Source organism: Mustelus asterias, chromosome 6, assembly GCF_964213995.1.
Source record: "Mustelus asterias chromosome 6, sMusAst1.hap1.1, whole genome shotgun sequence".
Lineage (NCBI taxonomy): Eukaryota > Metazoa > Chordata > Chondrichthyes > Carcharhiniformes > Triakidae > Mustelus > Mustelus asterias.
The window spans coordinates 71,610,852-71,633,088 of record NC_135806.1 but is presented as its reverse complement, the minus strand read 5'-3'; the positions used below and the strand labels follow the sequence as shown (position 1 = coordinate 71,633,088).

General features: G+C 40.8%; 1 protein-coding gene across 3 annotated transcripts in view; it reads left to right on the top strand.

The window, feature by feature from the left end:
- pcsk5b (proprotein convertase subtilisin/kexin type 5b) overlaps positions 1 to 22,237 on the top strand; it is a 337,923-nt gene that overhangs the window by 42,535 nt on the left and 273,151 nt on the right. For all 3 annotated transcript variants that reach the window (XM_078214531.1, XM_078214532.1, XM_078214533.1), the window contains exon 3: positions 19,173 to 19,286. In XM_078214531.1, coding sequence (XP_078070657.1) covers positions 19,173 to 19,286 — 114 coding nt within the window. The remainder of the gene's footprint in view (positions 1 to 19,172; positions 19,287 to 22,237) is intronic.

Genomic DNA, 22,237 nt, shown 5'->3' with positions numbered 1-22,237 from the left:
GTGTATTAAACATTAAGCCTTACAGTTGTATCTTTAAGTTTGTTTTTCCCACAAGTGGAATTGAATGAAATTCTTTGCTAATATATCTACATGCTTCAGTAACAGTGAATGTCTTCAAGTGTTGCCCAAAACACTTGGAGTAGTTTGCAGCTTAATGCATTCTGCCAGCTGTTTACTTTTGCTAGTTTAATAGAAATTCAAACCTTACAAGCGTCATTTTTTAAAACATCATCTGTCCTGAAAGCTGGTGTAAGGTTCCATTGATGTGCCTTGCTGAAGTACTTTTACATGTGAGTTTGGATAATGAATGTCTGAAGGCTCTATTTACTCGGGAGGAGAGCCATCACTCTGTAGCCCCCTCCTGATACCAACACAACTTTTCAGAAGAAGCAATGTGTCGGGAGTTAAGAGCCCTGGCTGGATTGTTTTTATTTTCTTTCAACTCCAGCATTGAGTCCAGTTAAAATGCCCCATCATCTCTCTACTTAACACATCCCAATTAATTTTGGGTCCAATTGTGCCATTATTATTACTAACGCCACTCCTGATTCCTCTAGCTATTATAATGCTGTAGTAGTAAGTGCAATCTGGCTGCTTTAAGTAAAACTGAATAAACCTCCGGGATACACCAGCTTATTATCAACACGGAATTGTAGCAAACTGAAAAATGGTTCTGATAATGCATATTTACTGCTTGTTTGATGTTTAACAACATTGTAAAAGAAACAAACGTACAATTCTACAGTGAGATCATTATTTCGTGCTGTGCAGTTCCTTGACTTGCCTCCAACGTCTGTTTCTTGCTGCTTGTGAAGTGTTTGGAGCTGTCTGATATTTCCATGGCCTTGACTTGTGTCAGCATCCACTCGGTCCCAGCCACTTGTGTCCATTTCGGTCCAGCGGCTGAGTGTCTGGTTGGGTGAAAAGCTGAGGTGCCAGGGATTTCCCGATTTTTTTTTTTCTCTCTCCAGCACTGACCGCCAGCCAATGAATAAACATCTGCTTGGCAGGTAGCATGCTGCTTTGCTGCTGAGAATTTATCTTTTTAAAAAAACGTTGTAGTGTGCCTTTCATACAACTTTTAAACCACAGCAAAAGTCTTGTTTACATGAACAGTGGACATGTATATTCGTTTCCAGTGATTAACCAACACAAATTGAAAAGCACTGCAGTTGCATTTTTATTAATATGAGGTTACGTTCCACAAGCATACTCGTTATATTCATCTTTGCCTTTCCACCACCTCTGTCTCTCCATTGCTCTCAGTTGTTGGGTAGCTTTCCAGGCATCCAGACTGAGTAACCAAAACTACTACAGTGAAATATTGAGAATTGTTTCTGATCCTTTCCACACATTCTGTACTCTTGTCAGTCATTCCATCCCCTTTCTCAGCCACATAAGGGTTGCACCAAACTGTTTGCAATTCAGAGTCCTATTTGACTTAGCTGAATTCATGGCTTTTTAATAGGCTGCCATTCTTATGAAAACTTGAGGTTTTTTTTCGAGCGCTTTCCTGATTTATTTTCCAGGAAGTTCCACACACGCACGGGAATTCATCTGTGGTATTCAATTTCCCGATCGATACTGCAGTCAGGCACACTGCAGCAATATTTTTTTCAGGTATTATACCTGTTCTTCTCTCACCTCTTCCCATGGAAATTGGCTGGAAAGACACTAGGCTCAGGTCATTCAGGACAAAACCACTTACTTGAGGTGTATCCAATGAGGGCAATAAATGGAGATGATAACTAGAGGGAAATGAGGAGTAATAAATGGTGTGTGCGCGCCGTCACAGACTCACTGAGCAACATAAGGTGATATTAGGGATTGGTGGGGAAGGGGGGGGGGATCAGGATATTGAATTCGATGAGCAGCCATGATAAAAATGAATGGCAGAGCAGGCTTGAAGTGCTGGATGGCCTACTGCTTCTAGTTTTTATGTTTCTATGAAAGTGAGAATTGATCACATCCAAAGAAGTCCATGAGTTTTTCATGCTTATTTTGAAAGTGAGTTTGGAGGAGATGGGGGAAAGGGATTTGAAAAGACTGTAGTAGAGAAAAGTAGCTGAGCGTTATGTTTGCTTTCTAGGATAATTCTGAAACTGAAGTTTTGAACACAGAGCACCATCAAGTTCTGCACAGTGTTATGCTGTTCGGTCTGACAGTGAATGGCTAAACCAGTATCTGGTATATCCATATAGGACCTACATCATGTGGACTAATGAGAGCTGAGATGCAGAGCTGAGAAAACAACCAGGCTGAAAGAGAGAAAAGATCATATGAATCTCTACAGTGCAGAAGGAAGCCATTCAGCCCATCAAGTCTACACCAACAACAATTCCACCCAGGCCCTATCCCCATAACTCCACCTAATTACCCTGCTAATCTCCCTGACATTAAGGAGCAATTTAGCATGGCCAATCAACCTAACCCGTACATCTTTGGACTGTGGGAGGAAACCCATGCAAACACTGGGGGAGTGTGCAACCTCCACACACACAGTCACCCGAGGCCAGAATTGAACCCAGGTTCCTAGCGCTGTGAGGCAGCAGTGCTAACCACTGTGCCGCCCAAGTAAGGGTGAAAGAGTGTGTAATAGTTTTAGTGAGTTCTGTGTTATCAAAGGTGTTGGTGAGGGTGCATGTGAACAAATCTGTTGGTGTAGTTCTGTTGTGAATGGAGGACAGTTGGGACTTTGGAAGTGCATAAATATAGCACCATTTTCCAGTTTCCCCACACCCAGCAGGGAGACTTGTCTGCTGGGAATGTTCATTAAAAGCTTGGGTATGCACTGTGCATGAGTTTCTAACTATTAATTTTATAGATCGGGGAGGATCTTTGTTGTATGCCATAGATATGTAACAAGCCTCATCTCCAGCAGTAGTGTGTCAATTACTATCTATTAATTATAGAATAGTGTAGTACAGAGGAGGGCCATTTGACCCATCAAATCTGTACTGGCTCTTTCAAAGAGCAATCCAGTTAGTTACATTCCCCTGCTCTTTCTCCATAGCCCTGTAAATTTTTTCCTCCAAGTTATCTGTCCAATTCCCCTTTGAAGGAATTTGTGTCTACCACCCTCCTATCACTTAATAAATTTCATATGCAAACCAGTTGTTTTAAAAAAAAATTCCATGTATTTTTCCCACTTCTCGCTGATGACCTTGATTTCTTTTCTTCCTCATTTGGGTTCATGAGCCATTGGAAATATTTCACTTTATTTCCTCCATCTAATTTGTTGAGGATTTTAAATACTGCAATTAAATCTTCTCTCCATCCTCTCTGCTGTAAGGCGAGCCCTTTCATCCATGTAATTGCAAACTCCCACCCTGGTTTTAGTAAATCTCTTCTTCTGTACCCTTTCCAAATGCTTCATGACCATCCTAGTGTTGTGCCCTGAATTGGACATTAAACTCTATTGGGGGCAAAACTAATGTTTCTGTATCAGTTTAGTATAACTTCCATACTCTGCCTCTATTCATAAAACCTAGGAAACCAGTTTCTTCTTTGACCTGTACTGCTACCTTCATAGCGGAAAAATCCCAGATCTCTGTTCCTGTACCCTCTTTAAAATTGTAGCATTTAGCATGGACTCTCTTCATTCTTCCTACTAAGATATGTCACTTCGCTTTTCTGTATTGAAAATCTGCCATGCTCCACCAGCCTGTCCATGTGCTTTGGATCTCCATTACTGATCTTATTCAGTGTTCACTATATTTCAAATTTTGTCACCTGCAAATTTGAAAATTGTACCCTGTACTCCTGTACATCAAAATCAGTACTGAACACTGGAACACTAATGTGTACCCCACTCCAATCTGAAAGGTAACTATTGACCACAATGATTTGATTTCTATCCATTAGCCAATTTCATATTCATGCTGCTCCTGCCTCTTTATCCCATGAATCCTAATGCATATTACTTTATTAAACACCTTTTGAAAGTCCTTATACGCAACAAAAACTGCACTGCTCAGATCCACCCTCTTTCCTTCCTCAAACATTCAATCATGCAAATCCATTGTACATGCTTGACCAAATGGACTATTGCTTCTAAAAGCTTTCCCATCAGAGATGTTAAATGATTGGCTTGCTTATTTTTCTCTCCTTTTTAGGAACAAAGGTGTAACATTTGCAATCCACAAAACCTTTTGGCACCATCCCAAATCCAATTAGGATTGTATGATTGTGACCAGCAGCTCTGCAATTTTGACCCTTGTTTCCCCTAGCAATCTAGGATGCACCTTTTTTAAGGGTGTAGGCTAATTTGGGTTGTGAGCCCACACCCTGGACTCCCAACCTGATTGGCTGCATTGCAGAGATAGGCATGTCCTAATTCAACTCTTTAAAAAGTTGAAAATTGAGGAGGAAGTTCAAAAGGTCCTTCTCATGCCACCCCATGCCAAGGTATGCCGCTCCAAACAACTACGACCCCTCATGCCCCCATGCACTTCCTTGCCCATTCATCCATGATACATTGTGTAGCAGCAATGAGCCATGTAGGATGTGCATAAAATTTCAAAACAGTCATTCACTGATAACCTTCTTTAGAATAATCATTTTACTCCAGCCCAATAAAGTGTCAATAGCTGAAATTACAAGAGGTTAAAAAACCACATTGAGTAAATAAACATTGTGGAATTGACAGCATAGATTAGATAGCCAAAGCTGTCAATCAAGCAATGTTTTCTCTGGGGGCTCAGGTGTTTCAATAGACTAATGGATTTCTGGGCTCTCTGCCGAACCTCATTTTGTATTCTTGGCTGAGAGCTCAGATATCTATTAGAGTACTAGAGACCTTTGGATTTCCTTTTATCTTTGCTGCCAAAATAACCTGCCCTAAGACTGTCTCTTTGTCCTTCTTGTTTCTTTTCTTTCTTGTTCTCTGTGGTTTTAATGTCTATGCTGATTTTTCCTTATTATCAGGGTAATGTCCATTGCACATGCTCCTTCATTGCTTAGTCATACGCTCTAACTTCTTCATCATGTAAGGAGCTCTTGCTTTGGTTGCCCTCCCTTTTCCCTCTTGCAGAAATGTACCTTGGCTGTATCCAGACTTTCTCCTCTTTAAAGGCTACCCATTCCTCTGTTATGTTTTTGCCTGTCTTTGACTCCAATTTACTATAGCCAGCTTTCTTCTCAATTGAATGAATTAGCCCTTCCCCAGTTAAATATTTTTACTTTCAGTTGCTCCTTGTCCTTCTCTATAATACACTATAATGTTGGATACTATTTGCAAGGTGCACCCTGATTCAAACATTACGTCCCCACTTCATTCCCTGGGTTTATATCCAACAATGATCCCTTCATTAGCCAATATACACAAGCATCAAATTTCACCAGATGTCTCTGGATGAGTTTAAATTTTTCTTTCGGATTTAAAAAAATTAATTCTTTAAAATGACAAAGCCACTGCTCCAAATGGACCAGGCAGACCCAAATACATTTGTTGCTTACTCCAAAAGCCAAATTCAAATTCCAATTGAATCCAATTCAGGGTCCTTGCAAGAGAGACAAACAAGATCTAAGTTGATCACGATAAGACATTGCACCGCATATTGGGCTTGGTCTGACGCTTCATCTTAGCCAAACGGCCAAGAAGCGATTTAGGATCATAAATGATGTCTGTTTAGCCATGGGTCTTTGAGGCCAATTAGTACTCTATCACCACCTAGCTGAGAACAATTGAAACACTTTTCTGGTCAGCAGTTCATCTATTATTTTACGGAGAATCTAGTTAAGTACAAGTGAGATAGGGGAAATTAAGAATATGACAAAATGAGGTTGGGAGGCGGCTTGAGTGAAGCATAACACCAGTTGAGCCACACGACTGCATTCAATAGAACGGGTTCTAAAGTCTTTGTGGGCCCTTCACTGTGAACTCTGATCTTGCATTACCTAATGCATTAACTAGCTTTAAAGAACCAAGTGCAAACAAAGTTTTTGTTTCTAAGATGAAATCCTTGTTGCCTTCTAAGAAAAGTGAAGATAATCTGAGGTAGAAGTCCAAAAGAATGTGATTTACCTTGGACGGAGGGGGGTAAATTCTTGCAGAAACTAACTTGTTCACTGAATCTGAAATCTGGGAAAATCCATGTGACACAGCAAGAATTTCTTGCCAAACTAAATGTTGTTCCTTTTGTTATTCCTTTTTTCCTTTATCTTTAATAACACTCTATGCAATCACCGTACCCAGATAGTGAGAAAAGGAATGCTTTCAGTTCTGCTCTGACTAGTCCAGTCTTTTCATTCAGCAACCAATCCAAATATTGGGGTGACTGTATGCCTGCCATGTGAAGTCATTATGGTCAATGATTGGCGGTGATAAAAGAAACCTGCATACTTAATAAGGTTTTGAGTATCTTATTTGTGTATATAAACCTGCTTTAAGACCACTTGGGAACAATGATGTCCCTGAAAAAAGGTGAGCAAACATCCACGTAATAGCTTTTCACAACTGGTACAATTAAATGAACTGCCTTGCTAGGTTGCCTTTTCATTTTTTTATGCCACACTTTGACCTCACCTCCACAATAGCAGCATATTTTTCTTGCCAAGGCAGTGGCAAATGGACTACTCTAGACACTGTTAATACAGCTCTAGGGCCTACAAGTGTCTAAAATTGACTTGCATACTCTGTGCGCTTCCAGTGGAGCTGTTATTACTTGGCCAGTGATTGGAAATGGCAATTAACAAAGTACTTATGATACTGCAATCATGTGGAGTGTATATTGTGTGGGCCTGGAGTTTGCTGTACCTTCAAGAACTTCTATCTTTATGGAGCGGCGACTGGGGAGACTATGGAGCATCTGCGAGGTGGATAGCGCATATAGAGAAGTGATCACACCACAGGGTCAGACTCTAGAGGCAGGAAGGGAATGGGTGATCACCAGGCAGAGCAAAGTGAGCTAGGCAGGCAGTGTAGGAATCTCCTGTGGCTGTTCCCCTGCAAAACAGATATGCTGTTTTGGATACTGTTGAGGGGAATGGTCTTTCGGGGAAAACAGCAACCGCCAAATCCGTTGCACCATGGATCGTTCTGCTGCAGAGGGGAGGAGTAAAAAGTGTGGGAATGCAATAGTTATAGGGAATTCAATTGTAAGGGGACTAGATAGCATTTTTGTAGCCGCAAACGAGACTCCAGGATGGTACATTACCTCCCTGCAATGTAGGGTCAAAGATGTCTGAGTGGCTGCAGGACAATCTGAATGGGGAGGGCAAGCAGTCAATGGTCATTGTACAGGTTGGTACAAACAACATAGGTTAAAAAAAGGATGAGACCCTAAAAGCAGAATATAAGGAGCTAGGGAGCAAGCTGAAAAGTAGAATATAAGGAGCTAGGAAGCAAGCTCAAAGGTAGTGATCGCAGGATTACTACTTGTGCCATGTGCTAGTCAGAGCAGAAACGGCAGGATATGTAGGTTGAATACATGGTTGAAAAGATGGCATGAGGGGGGAGGGTTTCAGATTCCTAGGGCATTGGGACCTGTTCTGGGGAAGGTGGGACCTGTACAAACTGGACAGGTTACACCTGGGCAGGATTGGAACTGATGTCCTTGGGTGGGGGGAGGGGAAAAGAGGGGGGTGGGGTACTTGCTAGAGTGGCTGGGGAGGGTTTCAACTGATATGGCAGGAGGATGGGAACTTTTGCAAGGATTCAGAGCAGGGGGAATCAAGAACGAGAATGTGAGGAAGGATGTCCTTGCTATAGACTGAGTACAGCGAAGGTTTATCAAGCTGATTCCTGTGATGGCAGGTCTGTCATGTGAGGAGAGACTAAGTCGGTTAGGATTATATTCACTGGAGTTTAGAAGAGTGAGAGGGGATCGCATAGAAACTTAGAAAATTCTAATAGGGTTAGACAGGGTAGATTCAGAAAGAATGTTCCCAATGGCGGGGGAGTCCTTAACTAGAGGTCATAGTTTGAGGATAAGGGGTAAACCTTTTAGAACTGAGCTGAGGAGAAATTTCTTCATCCAGAGGGTGGTGAAAGTGTGGAATTCACAACCACAGAATGTAGTTGAGGCCAAAATGTTATCTGGTTTCAAGAAGAAATTGGATATAGCTCTTGGGGCTAAAGGGATCAAGCGAAATGGGGGGGAAGGGAGGGGATCAGGATATTGAATTCGATAATCAGCCATGATCAAAATGAATGACGGAGCAGGCTCGAAGGGCTGAATGGCCTACTTCTGCTTCTAGTTTGAGTTTTTACGTTTCTCTGTCTGTGAAGTGATTCTGTCCCATTTGTTTGGGTGCGGAGTTAACTTTTTTATGTTGGGTGAATCTGAAGTATTAGCAGTGTTCCCAATAGGCATGTAGATAGTTGGCATCATCCACAAGCTGTACTTTTAGACAATGTTGACCCTTATTGTTGGTATCATTCAAATGGTCAAGCAAAGTTTTAATGCCAAATAAGTCTCTTCAATGGGAGCCTGGACCTAGAAGAACTTCCTTACTCAGTGAAAGTTGAGTGCTAATTCTTTCTTTGTAGAAATAATAGAATTTCACAGTTCAGAAGAAGACTTTTTGGACTATCCTTCCTGCCTTACTTCCCTGCTCTTTCTCCAAGCTCTACAATTTTTTTGCTTTTCAGGTGCACATATCCAATTTTCTTCTGAAAGCTACTGTTAAATTTGCTTTCACAGCCCTTTCAGCTGATGCATTTCATGTCATTGTCAGATAGAGAATTTCCCGTCTGCCCCCTCGTCCTTCTGCCAATTATCTTAAAACTATGTATTCTGATAATCCGAATTGAACACACTACTCCAGCTGAGGTCTAAGAAGTGGTTTATAAAGTCTCAGTATAACTTTCTTTCTTTTGTGCTCTGTGCCTGTATTACTGAACTCAAGAATCCCATTTGCTTTTTAGCAGTCTTCCACACCTTTTATGCTAAGTTTTCTATGCATACAGACCAGGAAAGGTTCAACAGAGCCATCCAAAACTCCCTTTCAAAATGGTTATTATTGCCTGCCAGGTGGTATGAAGGAATACCTGAATGCCCCTTAATAAGATGACTGAGAAGAGACAGGATGTGGTCATGACCATTATTAGATGTTTCCATTGTGTTGGGAAACAATCACATTTCTGCCTGTCCAGCCATTAACTGTTATATATTTAAAAGGGTTGCAGATTGCTTTAAGAGCTGATTGCAAGATTTGATGGTGATGTCATTAGGGTATTGCCACAGGCTACTGTTTTGCTTTCACTTTACACTCTGTGCAGTCAGAGAACATCTCTTTCAATACAACCTGTTCTGTGTTAATTGAATTTATGCATGAAAACCATGTTCTTTTCTTTTTGTTAAAACCCCTAACATAGTTAGGACAAATGCCACTCCTGCAATAGGACAAGGCATTTTCAAACAGTCTGCCATGACAGGAAGCTTTTGGCTCCAGGTCAAAAATTTAAAGTACACTACATTCAATAACAGCTTCTAAAACACAAGAAAATCCTTGTATCAGCCATTTTTCATAGCTGAGGCCACAGAGACCAGAAGGTATTTTTGGACTGCTGAAATTGTGATTAATGGCCATACTATGACTTTTAAATTGGACATGGGAATGAGAATGTCCATTCACCTAATAACACGCCCTGGTTGAAAACAGGGTCCCTCAAGCCCAACCATTGGACTCCATGACTGAGGAGGTACTCCATTCGAGGTACAAGGCCAGGTGACTGCCACTCATTATAAAAGAAGAAAATTTACTGAAGTTCTTTACGTTATCCACAATCAGGAATCTTCCCTACTGAGCTGCAGAGCTTACACTGATTTGTGCCTTATCTGCAGATAGACCTGACAAAGTTCAGGCAGGAGAAGATGTATATAACACACCACATCACCTTGAAAGCAACTGCTAAGCCATTGTGTTTGTTTATTCTGCACCCTCTCTTACACAAGGTCAGGACGGAGATATATGTCATGGTGCACCATTGAGTCCCCCAGCCCACATCTTGGTGCTCTGGCATGGTGCCTGTACCTACACCTAATGATTCTTTGCATATTTTGCAAAGATAGGCACTTGAATAAGGCGGTAGAAAGAGAAATTCGCTCCGTGGCATCTGTGAGTGAGAGTTTGGCAAATCGGGAGCTCAGTCTAAATTCTGATATTGGATTCTGGATAGCTTCCATTGGATGAAGAATCTTAACTACGTTTATTATTCCCTTTGAGAAATACCATTTTAATCGCCTTCTGCTTAGAATTGCCTCAGCACTCTGTCTTGACAGGTGTGTTAGAGGGCCTGGAAGGTGTCATTTGTCACATGGATGACATTCTCATTCAAGGCTCCAACATAATTTAACACAATGCCAGAGTATTGGGGCAGTACTGTGACAACTACAGACTGTGGGTGTCACGCTAAGCAGTGAATGTGATTTTTCCAAATCCACCATTAACTGCCTGGGCCATAGTATCAGTGTCTCAGGAGTTACAGTAAATCCCTAAAAAACAACCCGCGGTCTTCAAGAGTTTCTTCTGTCCCTTTGTGTGTCAGAACTCCAATGCTTTATGATTAACTAGTTTGGCAGATTTCTGCCAAACCTGATGGGCATCAACAACACCTAAGACAGCTTTTAAAACAGGACCAGGCATTGGTGGGACATAAGCCAATGATGGGCCTTTGATATAATCATGCACGTGCTCATATCTACCCAAACTCTGGCCCAGCATGACCCGGAACTCTCCATTATTGTTGCAGCCGACACCGCCTCCATTGGGTTAGGAGCAGTTTTATTTCAAGTCAAGACAGCCAATCCAGTCTGCCTCCAAGATGCTAATGGATACCATCAAGAAAGAGACCTTGGGAGTCACGTGGCCTGTGAAAAGATTGCTCATTATGTCCTCGGACTCATTCACCATACTGACAGATCATAAGCTGCTGCAACCTTCCTCGATACCAGGGAGCTGGCAAAGATGCCTGGCCACCTCAGTGGACTTTTTTAATGTCCTTCCCTCACAGGATGTTTGTCCTATCCCTCCTCTGAAAGAAGCGAGGATATGGTCAGGCAGACTAATTAAGCCCCCCAGCATCTTTCCTCTGACTCGTGAGGACCTGATGGTGACATTGGGGGATGAGGGGGGGAATAGGCGTAGAATAAAAATTTTAATGGGTAGAACAAAAGATGAAAGACTCTATCACTAGCCCCCTTTCCAGATGATGCCCCCCCCATGTCCTTTATAGTCACTCATTCTGTATCCACTATGGGCAGACCTCAGGATATTGTTGACATGCATATGTCTAAACAAAAATTCATATCTCTAAACAAATCTACTAAGCTCCTGTACCTTAACTGCTTATTTGTAGTAAAGCACTGACCAGAAACCAAGCACTGGCCACAGGGTGAAGTTGCCAAGAGCGCTTTCTAGCCCCGATCGTATACTTCCTCGAGGCTCCTTCAGAGCATGACTGCCAGAGGTCTCAGGCACAGATTTGGCAGAGAGAGAAATGGAACATCTCTGCCTGAGGTACACTTTTTTTTGGCGGCCAAGGGAATTGGGGGGGGTATGTTTGAGGACAGTATTCCTTGGCTGTGATGCTTGATCCTTTCTTAATGGTTGAATAATCTGGCATTGCTGATTGCCAAGGTTTGTACGTGAATCATGGCCACTTGGGTGAAATGCTGCAAAGCACGGAAATTGAATTCTCGTTTGGAGTAATTCCATTTAAGAGCAGATTTTTCTTGTTGTTGATTTTGGAAAATCCCACCTGCTCAAAAGAGGAAACGTTCGGATTAAATTTGCTGCCAAGGCCTCAAACTGTTGCACACTAACTGATCTGTTTTGTAACTTGAAACGATAGCAAATATTTAGAGTGGACGTGGCAGCAACTTTGTTTGCTGTATCCCACAGTAGCATGTCTGTACACAAACAAAAGCAGCACTGTCCAACCTTACTACTGCCCAGTTTTAATTGGTACCTATCGCTACTCTTGTCCAATTTTCTTCCGGTATGAGCTTAGAGCTGCCCTACTGGTACTACTCTCAACCAGGTGGCAACGACAACTTACATTTATATAGTGCCTTGTAACGTAGGAAAATGTCCAAGACGCTCTCGAGGTGTAAACAGACAAAAATGGATGCTAAGCCTAAAAAGGAGATGATGACATGCTAGATTTTGATGTTTAGAAACAAAGTTGGATATGCAGTTATTTTTAATATGCAAATTGGACAGTAACATCCAGTGGCCCTACATGCACGATTAAACACTGAAATCCAGAAAATGCTGTTGGATATGCGCTGTACCACCACCACCTATTTGGAACCACTAGCTTTCGAAGCACTGCTCCTTCATGATGAAGGCGCAGTGCTCCAAAAGCCCATGATTCCAAATAAACTTTAACCTGGTGTTGTGAGACTTCTGACTGAGACAAAGATAGGTTGGAAAGTAAGTTGTGAACAGTACATAAGGAGGTTACAAAAATATATAGATTAATTGAGTGGGCAAAGATCTGGCAAATGGAGTATAATGTGGGAAAATATGAATTTGCCCATTTTGTCCAGAAGAATAAGAAAAGCATATTATCTAAAAGGTGAGAAATTTCAGAGCTCTAGGTGCAGAGAGTTCTGAATGTCTTAGTGCATGAATCACAAAAAATGTGTATGGGTAAAGCAAGTAATTAGGAAAGCTTTTTGCAAGGGGAATTGAATACAAAAGTAGGGTAGTTATGCTTCAGTTACACAGAACACCAGTGAGACCACGGTATTGGTCACCTTATTCAAGGAAGGATAAAAAGAACAAAGAAAATTACAGCACAGGAACAGGCCCTTCGGCCCTCCAAGCCTGCACTGACCATGCTGCCCAACTGAACTAAAACCCCCTACCATTAAGGGGACCATATCCCTCTATTCCCATCCTATTCATGTATTTGTCGAGACGCCCATTAAAACTCACTAATGTATCCATTTCCACTACCTCCCCCAGCAGCGAGTTCCAGGTACCACCACCCTCTGGGTAAAAAAACTTGCCTCGTACATCTCCTTTAAACCTTGCCCTTCATACCTTAAACCTATGCCCCCTAATAATTGACTCTTCCACTCTGGGGAAAAAGCTTCTGACTATCCACTCTGCCCATGCCCCTCATAATCTTGTAGACTTCTATCAGGTCACCCCTCAACCTCCGTTGTTCCAACAAACCAAGTTTCTCCAGCATCTCCTCGTAGCTAATGCCCTCCATACCAGCAACATCTTTTCTGCACCCTCTCCAAAGTTTCCACATCTTTCTGGCAGTGTGGCAACCAGAGTTGAACACTATATTCCAAGTGCGACCTAACTAAGGTTCTATAAAGCTGCAACATGACTTGCCAATTTTTAAACTCGATACCCCGGCCGATGAAGGCAAGCATGCCGTATGCTTTCTTGAATACCTTCTCCACTTGCATTGCCACTTTCAATGACCTGTGTATCTGTACACCCAGATCCCTCTGCCTATCAATACTCTTAAGAGTTCTGCCATTGACTGTATATTTCCTATCTTTATTAGACCTATCAAAATGCATTACCTCACATTTGTCTGAATTAAACTCCATCTCTCTGCCCAAACCTCCAACCGATCTATATCCTGCTGTGTCCTCTGGTCCTCATTGCTATCTGCAAATCCACCAACCTTTGAGTCGTAAATGTGTTGGAAACAGTTTAGAAAAAGTTTACCAGACTAATACCTGGTTGTCTTGAGAAAAGGTTGGACAGACTAGACTTGTATCTGCTGGAGTTTGAAAGAGTAAGATTGAAACATGTAAGATCCTGAGGTTGTGGAGAGATGTCTTTTCTTATGGAAGAATCTAGAACTAGATGTCGCTGCTTAAAAATAAAGAGTCACACATTTAAAACGAAAGTGAGGCAAACATTTTTCTCCAAGGGTTGTGATTCTTTGGTGCTCCCTTTCTGAAAAGGCAGTGGAAGCAGAGTCCTTGAATATTTCCAAGGCAGAGGTGGAGAGATTCTCGGTAAGCAAGAGGTGAAAGGTTATTGGGGGTAGGCAGAATGCAAATCTGAGGTGCTCTCAGATCAGCCATGATCTTATTAAATGGCAGAGTAGGCTCAATCTGCCTACTCGTGCTTCTTGTTCGTATTAAATTAGTCAAGTCTAGAGATGAAAATGTCATGTTTTTTCATCAGTAGATGGGTTGAAGAGGGATGAAGGTGGACAGTGTTATGGAGGATGAAGCTAGTGGTCTTTGATGGAGAGGATATGGGGCAAAGATTCTGTTTGGGGTTGAACGTGAGGTTATGAGCATTCTGGTTCAATTGTGGAACTTTATTCAGCATAGTTTAGTTAATGTAACAACGACTTCTATTTTTATATCATTTTGAACACCGTATGTCCTGAGGTGCTTCACAGGGGCATTATGAAATAAAATATGATACAGGCACAGAAGGAGCTATTATGTCAGATAATCAGATGACAAAAATCTTATTTGAAGAAATGCATTTTAAGGAATGTGTGAAAGGTTGAGAGATGGAACTGTGCAGGTAGGGTAGTCCAGAATTTAATGCCAATTGAAAACATGGCCAAAAATGGTACAGCAATTAAAATTGGCTATGCTCAAGGCATCAAGAGAGTGAGAACAGCGTAAATATATTGGAGGGTTGTGAGGGTGGAGGAGGAAAGGCAAGGCCATGGAGGGATTTGAAAACAAGGGTAAGAATTGTTAAATCAAGATGTTGCCTGACTGGGAGTCAATATAGGACAGCAAGCACATGACTTGAAGAAAGAATAGGAGAGAGAATATTTGTACCAACAGAATTTTCAGAGCAGTAACTTTTAGCAAAGAGCAGTCACCAAATAATTAGATTTAATAATTTATAAAATAAATTAGTTTGTTTTCATTTATTGAGATTTGGAATAGGGACTAGGGGGCATTCTTGCCTCCTGGTCAGGAGGTCATGAATTCAAGTATCACTCAAGATTTGGCAGATACTTTGTGCAATACCGAGGGAGTGTTGCTCTCTGAAGTCAGAATATAAGAAATAAGAGCACTGTATACAGTCCTTCAAGCCGCCTTCTCTTCCATTCAGCTTGATCATTTTCTGCCTCAACTCTACTTTTCTCATCCAATGACCATATATATATATCTACCTCAACTGTAATATATTCAATAATGGAGTACCAACTATTCTGTAGGGTGGAAGATGTTTCTCATAATCTCAGTTCTGAATGATCAGTCCCATTCCCTGAGACTGTGCCGCCATGTTCTTGATGCCTCAACCAAGGGAAGCAACATTTGTGTTGACCCTATCGTGCCCTTTCAGAATCTTGTATGTTTCAGTGAGATTACCTCATTCTTCTGAACTCCAGAGAACATGTACAGCTCTCTCATCCTCAGGAACCAATCTTCATTGTATTGCTTCCAATGGAAGTATACCTTACCTAGGATATAAAGACCAAAACTGCACTCTACTACTATAGGCCTGGTCTCACCAGGGCACTGTAATTGTAGCAATACTTTGTTGTTATTGCATTCAAAAACCCTTTAATGTGCATCATGTAATTTGCCTTCCTAATTACACGCTGTACCTGCTTGATGATTTTTTGTGTTCGTTGTATGTGTACACCCAAGTCTCTTTGAACATCAACATTTAAAAACTATTTTTTAAATTCTGCTTCATCTGTTACATTGTTGCCCACACATTTAAAATGACTATCTCTACAGCCTCTTGCTCCTTACTGATTACATCCCCACTTAGCTTTGTATCACAAGCACACTTAGACTCATTGTGCTCAATCTGTTCATTTAAGTCATTAATAGATTGTAAATAACGGACGCCCTGGCACTGACCTTTGTGGCACTCCACTAATTACAGCCTGCTAACTTGAAAATATCCCATTTATCCCTATTAATCCATTCTCTACTCATTCTCTATCCATGCTATCCCATCTCCCGGTACCCTTAGCTTGGATATTAGCCATACTATGATGATTTATCAAATGCCTTTGATAAAGCATAGTACATCTAGCTGTTAGTATTTAAGGTTGTCAGTTGGGCTCTGTGTGGTGCATTTGCATGTACTGGCCACTACATACCCTAATACACCAGGCCCTGTTTGTTGCAGACAGAATGAACAGGTGTACACATTGCATCTGTTTCAGCTAAACAAAATAAATGATAAACATTCACTGGTTCATTCCTTAGGACAATGCCTTGACCAATCAGTCAGGCTGCCTGACTTAAATTTTCAAACAGGGCTTGGCAGTCACCATTAACTGGTGCATCCTCCATGGCAACACCTCTATCAATCAGAATTCATGTGCCAACCAGTCAGCACTGTCTTCTCCTATAGTATAAAGCTGTTGTTTTCCCTGACATTGGTAGTCCTGTGATTGTCCTGATGAATACAAGATGGAAAGCTTTGATAAAATGTCCTTTTTCAGCAGTATCCTACATCTACTGATTCCCCTTTATCCTAATAATTATTATTTTTTTAAAAGTCGCGTGCTATTCCTCTTGTAAAACAATATTGACATTTTCTGGTCATACTATTGTTTTCTAGATACCAGTATTTTTCTGATGGCTGATGTCAGGCTAACTGACCTTGAGTTCCTCATTTTCTCTCGCTCCATTCCTAAATAGATCCTATCTTTGGAACGGGATGTTAAACTGAGGCCCCATCTGCCCTCTTGAGTTGATGTCAATGATCACGTAGCTTCAGTGTAATGACCAATGTATGTCTCTCAATCAAATAACACTAAAGTTGACACATCATTGCTGCTTGTGGGATCTTGCTATGTGGAAATTACCTGCTGTTTTGTTTCCATGCTATGCCTTTGTAACCTCTTGAATGAAGAATGAATCATCTAATGAGGATGCTAAAGATGTCCAAAGAAGATGGGGCAGTTTGAGAGAAACTATTTTCCTCTGCTGGGGATTCCAGAACCAGTGGGGTGTACCTTAAAAGTTAGTTCTAGGCTGTTTTGCATCAGAAAGCATTTCTTCACAGTGAAAAGGGCTATGGAAACCTGGAATTCTTCCTCTCTTCCATGGGTGCATGCACACTCTCATCTATTACAGTTAAGTTACTTTGAAAAATTGAAACTGAGATTTATAGACTTTTTTCTGATGTGGGTATTGGTGGTTACGGAGTCAAGGTGAAGGTAGAGGTCAACCATAATCTAATTAAATTGTGGAGTATATTCAAGGGGCTGACTAGCCCACTCCTGTTTCTATTACAACTTTGACTACCTTTTAAAAGTACTTTATTGTCTGTAAAGTACTTTGAGAAGTCCTGGATAGTGGAAGACCTTGGATATCGGCTTGCTGAGTTCACTTTTTTCTATTAACTGCATGGTCATCTTCTCCCCAACCAAGGTAATCTATCTTTAGTAAAGGTTGCCGTCTTTTGCCTCGCTTCTTTAAACAACATTTTCAGCCTAAGGGCTTAATGACACGTAATTAATTCATTATAAGCTTGGCTGATATCCTGGCTCTTTCATTTAATTCTGAAGGCCTTTATTGCATAGGGATTTGAGTACGAGATTCAAGAAGTATTGTTACAATTGTACAGGGCTCTGGCTGGATAGTCCAATGATAGGCTGAGTAAATTGGTCCTATATGCACTGGAGTTAGAAAGATATACAAGATTTAGAAGGGCTTGATAGGGTAGATACTGAACGGTTATTTCCCCTGGCTGAGGAATCTAGTCTCAGGATAAGTGGTCAATCATTTAGAACTGAAATGAAGAGAAATTATTTCATTCAAAGAATTGAGTGTCTTTGGAATTCTTGACCCCAGAGAGTTGTGCTTGCTTCATTCTTGAGTGTATTCAAGACTTGAGATAGATAGATTTTTGGTTTCTAAAGGAATCAGGGGATATGGGGAATGGATGGGAAAATGAAGTTGAGGCCAAAGATCAGCCAGAATTACACTGATTGGCAGAGCAGGTTCAACGAGCCATACGGTGAACTCCTATTTCTTATGTTTTATGTTGATGCTCAGTAAAGCATAAACCAATAAAGACCATCTCATGCTTGAATGACTGTGATATGCTCACCCTTAAAGGTCATATGAAGAGTCAGTGAAAGTGAAGAAGCACTTTTCGTAAGGAACAGCTTATGGATGTTTTTATTTTTACTGGAACTATACAAATACATGTGTGTTACATCTGTTGTAGAAAAGACCCAATGCTTACAACTGTACCACTCTAGCTCCCTACTGGAACTAAATGCATTTTAAATTGTCTCAAAATTTCTTTTCTGGAAAATGCTTTTTGAACAATTCTTTGAAATGGCATATGATGTAGGTTCTTAACGTGAGTGTAAGTCTTTATTTTCAAATATTTATTTTTCTTGGATCTTCTGACAAGAGACCCAAGTGGTGGTAAATTGTCAAGTTCATTCTGTGGTCCTATGGCTCACTGTTGGTGAGACTGAGGTTGAAACTTGTTATTGATTTGAGGTTAACATCTACCTAGGAAAAATATTTTAATGGCTTTTAAAGAGTCTCCTTTGGTGAAGTAGCCTGTATTTTCAAAAAAAGTGTATTTTACTTGAAATGGAAATTGTGCAGCACTGAGAATATGATTTTATGTTTCCAAAATCTATTCCATAATACCTTCCTTTTTTCAGTGATTTCCCTTTTTGTACACCTCTTTCCCCAAATGAGATGGACTGTTTTGTTTGGTTTGTTTTGCCCTTGTATTGTATCAAAAAGATGATGGGGTTTTATTTTCTTGAAGCCTCAGTTCATTCAAAAAAAAATGAGTGCATCTCTTAGGATAATGTAGAAGCTGTAAGTTATCCCATTATAATACTGATATCATGAAGTTGTGGTTTGTGGCTTCCTGCGTATAAACTGGAATTGGGCTTTTAACAATAGCGATTTTCTCTCATCAAAGAAGACAAGTTTCCAGATTTTAGTACAATAATAGATTACAGTTGTAAATTACTTGCTAAATTAGTATGAATGTAATGAGGAAGAATGATGCTCCATATAAAGGCATGGAAGTAATATAGTGGGGTAAGTTACTGTAAATCTAAAAAGAAATGCACATAACGAATGAATATTTTGTGCTCAAGTCCAGGAGATCTTGAACCAAAGAAATTCTGATTCAAAAAGAAGAAGCTACTACCAGTAATCAAAGCTGATATTCCTTGTAATTTTAATTCACTGTGCATTTCAGTCCCAACAATTGCTAACCTCTAATATAATAATCTGTTTTCTTTTGACTTGTTTTGCTGGCAGGTGGAGTGGATACAGCAACAGGTGGTAAAAAGACGGATAAAGAGAGATTTTAAAGCTGGCGCTCCACAATATCCTTTCTTCAATGATCCCAAATGGTCAAGCATGTGGTACATAGTAAGTGTGATAAATTGCGTTAATATTCTATTTGTATCTGGTTTTGTTTAATTCTCCACACCCCTTATCCGCATCCGCAATTCTTTCTCTTTTTCACTGCTGTGCAGTTACTTTAAAAAAAAACAGTTTCAGTGGCTTCGTTAAACACAAATATTTTGTTTGGAGCCCAAATCTGCACACACTACTTCAACTATGGTCTTAAGAAAACTTTTATGTAGGCTCGCCATCACATCTCGATTTGTTTATTCTGTTACCCCTTGCCATAAAACCAAGTATTCCATTTGTTATTTTTTGTCCTTGTACCCTGAGATGCTATTTTTAATGCATTGTGAATCTTAATCCCCCAACTCCCTCTGCTCTTCCGTATCACCCAAACATACCCATTCTAAATGTTTTCATCAGTATTTACCATCTTTCATTTACCAATATTGAATTTCCATCTGTCACTTTCATGCCCTTACCAAAGTCTGTTTGCAGCTTGCTATTGTCCTCTTAATTATTTACTCCTATTGGAGATATTAATAATTCAATTTAATGGGCAGAACTATGGCAAATGGATTTCAATGTAGGCAAATGTGAGGCCATCCGTTTTGAATCACTAAAAGATAGAACAGGATACTCGCTAAACAGTGTAAAGCAAGAAAGAGATCCAAAGGATCTTGGGAGTCCAGGTACATCATTATTTTCTACACATTCTAATCAAAAAGGCCAAAGGAATTCTGCTCTTTATATCTAGGGAGCTTGAATAAAAGGGGCTAGAAATCGTGCTTCAGCTATACAAAGTCCAAGACCACACCTGCATATTGTGGCAGTCCTGGATATAACATCTTATGAAGAATGTATTATTGTTGGAGGGAATGCAGTGTAGATATGCTAGACTGGTCCCTGAATTTAAAAGGTTGCATTGCAAGGAAAGATTAAACAAATTAAGGATATATTCCATTAAACTCAGAAGATTAAGGGTGATTTGTTTGATGTTCACAAAATATTAAGGGGAGCTTGTAGGGAGAAGTGTTTTCCCCTGATTGGGGAAAACACTTATGGTCATAAGTCTAAAAATTAGAACTCAGCCTTTCAGATGTGAAATTAGTAAATAATTCTTCACACAAAGGGTGTGGGAAGTTTGGAACTCTATTCCGTGTAAGGCAATTGATGCTAGATCAATTGTTATATCCATCAATCGCCATTTAAATTTTGTTGAAGCATAGGCATCAAGAGATATCTGGCAAAGTTGAATATTTGGAACTATGTCATAGATATGCAAGAATCTCATTGGTGAAAAAGGTGCCAATGGCACCCCTGTTCCGAAGTTCTATTGATTTTGTTCTGGCATCTGCACAATTAATTGCACATTCTTGTAAAGTGTATAGAATGTACCTAATTTACCTAAAAATATACCTAAATTAGATGTATTATTATGAATACATACAATACTCTTGCTGAAGGCAGAAGGGTAAGAAGTATAAAAAGGGTAGCTGCACATATATAGACAGGTTTAGCTCAATTCAGAAGTCTAAGCATAAACCAACTGATAGAATTATTATTAAATAAAAATAATATCTTCTGTTCATGTTGTGCAGAATAGTGTTGTTATTCATTGCTGTTTGAGAATTTTTGTTTAAATCCTTCATGGGATATGGACATCACTGGCTGGACCAGAATTTGTTGCCCATTCTTAATTGCTCTTGATAAGTTAGTGGTGACCTGCTTTCTTGAATCGCAGTAGTCCATGTGGTGTAGTTACACCTCTAGTTCTGGTAGGAAGGGAGCTCCAGGATTTTGACCCAGCATCAGTGAAGGAAAGGCAATATATTTCCAAGTTAGGATGGTGCATGGTTTGGAAGGGAACTTGAAGTTGCTGGAGTTCTACAAGGAAAGTAGAAAGAAACTTAAGCAAGGAGTAAGAAGGGATAAAAGAGGCCATGAAAAAGCATTGGCCAGCAGGATTAAGAAAAATCCCAAGGCTTTTTAAACATTTATAAAGAGCAGGAGGGTAGCCAGAGAGAGGGTTGGCCCACTCAAGGACAAGGGAGGGAATCTATGCGTGGAGCCAGAGAAAATGGGCGAGGTATTAAATGAGTATTTTGCGTCAGTATTCACCAAGGAGAAAAACTTGGTGGATGATGCGCCTAAGAAAGGATGTGTAGATAGTATGAGCCATGTTGAGATCAAAAAGGAGGAGGTATTGGGGTTCTTGAGAAACATTAAGGTAGACAAGTCCCCAGGGCCTGATGGGATACACCCCAGAATACTGAGAGAGGCAGGGGAGGAAATTGCTGGGGTCTTGAGAGAAATCTTTGTATCCTCACTGGCTACAAGCCTTTGTCGTCCAGTACTGCCCCGGAGTGGAGAAGCTACGGCATCTCCTCCGGAGCCTTCAACATGTCATTGATGAAGACGAACATCTCGCCAAGGCCATCCCCACACCCCCACTTCTTGCCTTCAAAAAACCGCACAACCTCAAACAGACCATTGTCCGCAGCAAACTACCCAGCCTTCAGGAGAACAGTGACCACAACACCACACAACCCTACCACAGCAACCTCTGCAAGACATGCCGGATCATCGACACAGATGCCATCATCTCACGTGAGAACACCATCTATCAGGTACACGGTACCTACTCTTGCAACTCTGCCAACATTGTCTACCTGATACGCTGCAGGAAAGGATGTCCCGAGGCATGGTACATTGGGGAAACGATGCAGACGCTACGATAACAGATGAATGAACACCGCTCGACAATCACCAGGCAAGACTGTTCTCTTCCTGTGGGGGAGCACTTCAGCGGTCACGGGCATTCAGCCTCTGATCTTCAGGTAAGCGTTCTCCAAGGTGGCCTTCATGACACACGACAGCGCAGAGTCGCTGAGCAGAAACTGATAGCCAAGTTCCGCACACATGAGGACGGCCTAAACCGTGATGTTGGGTTCATGTCACACTATCAGTAA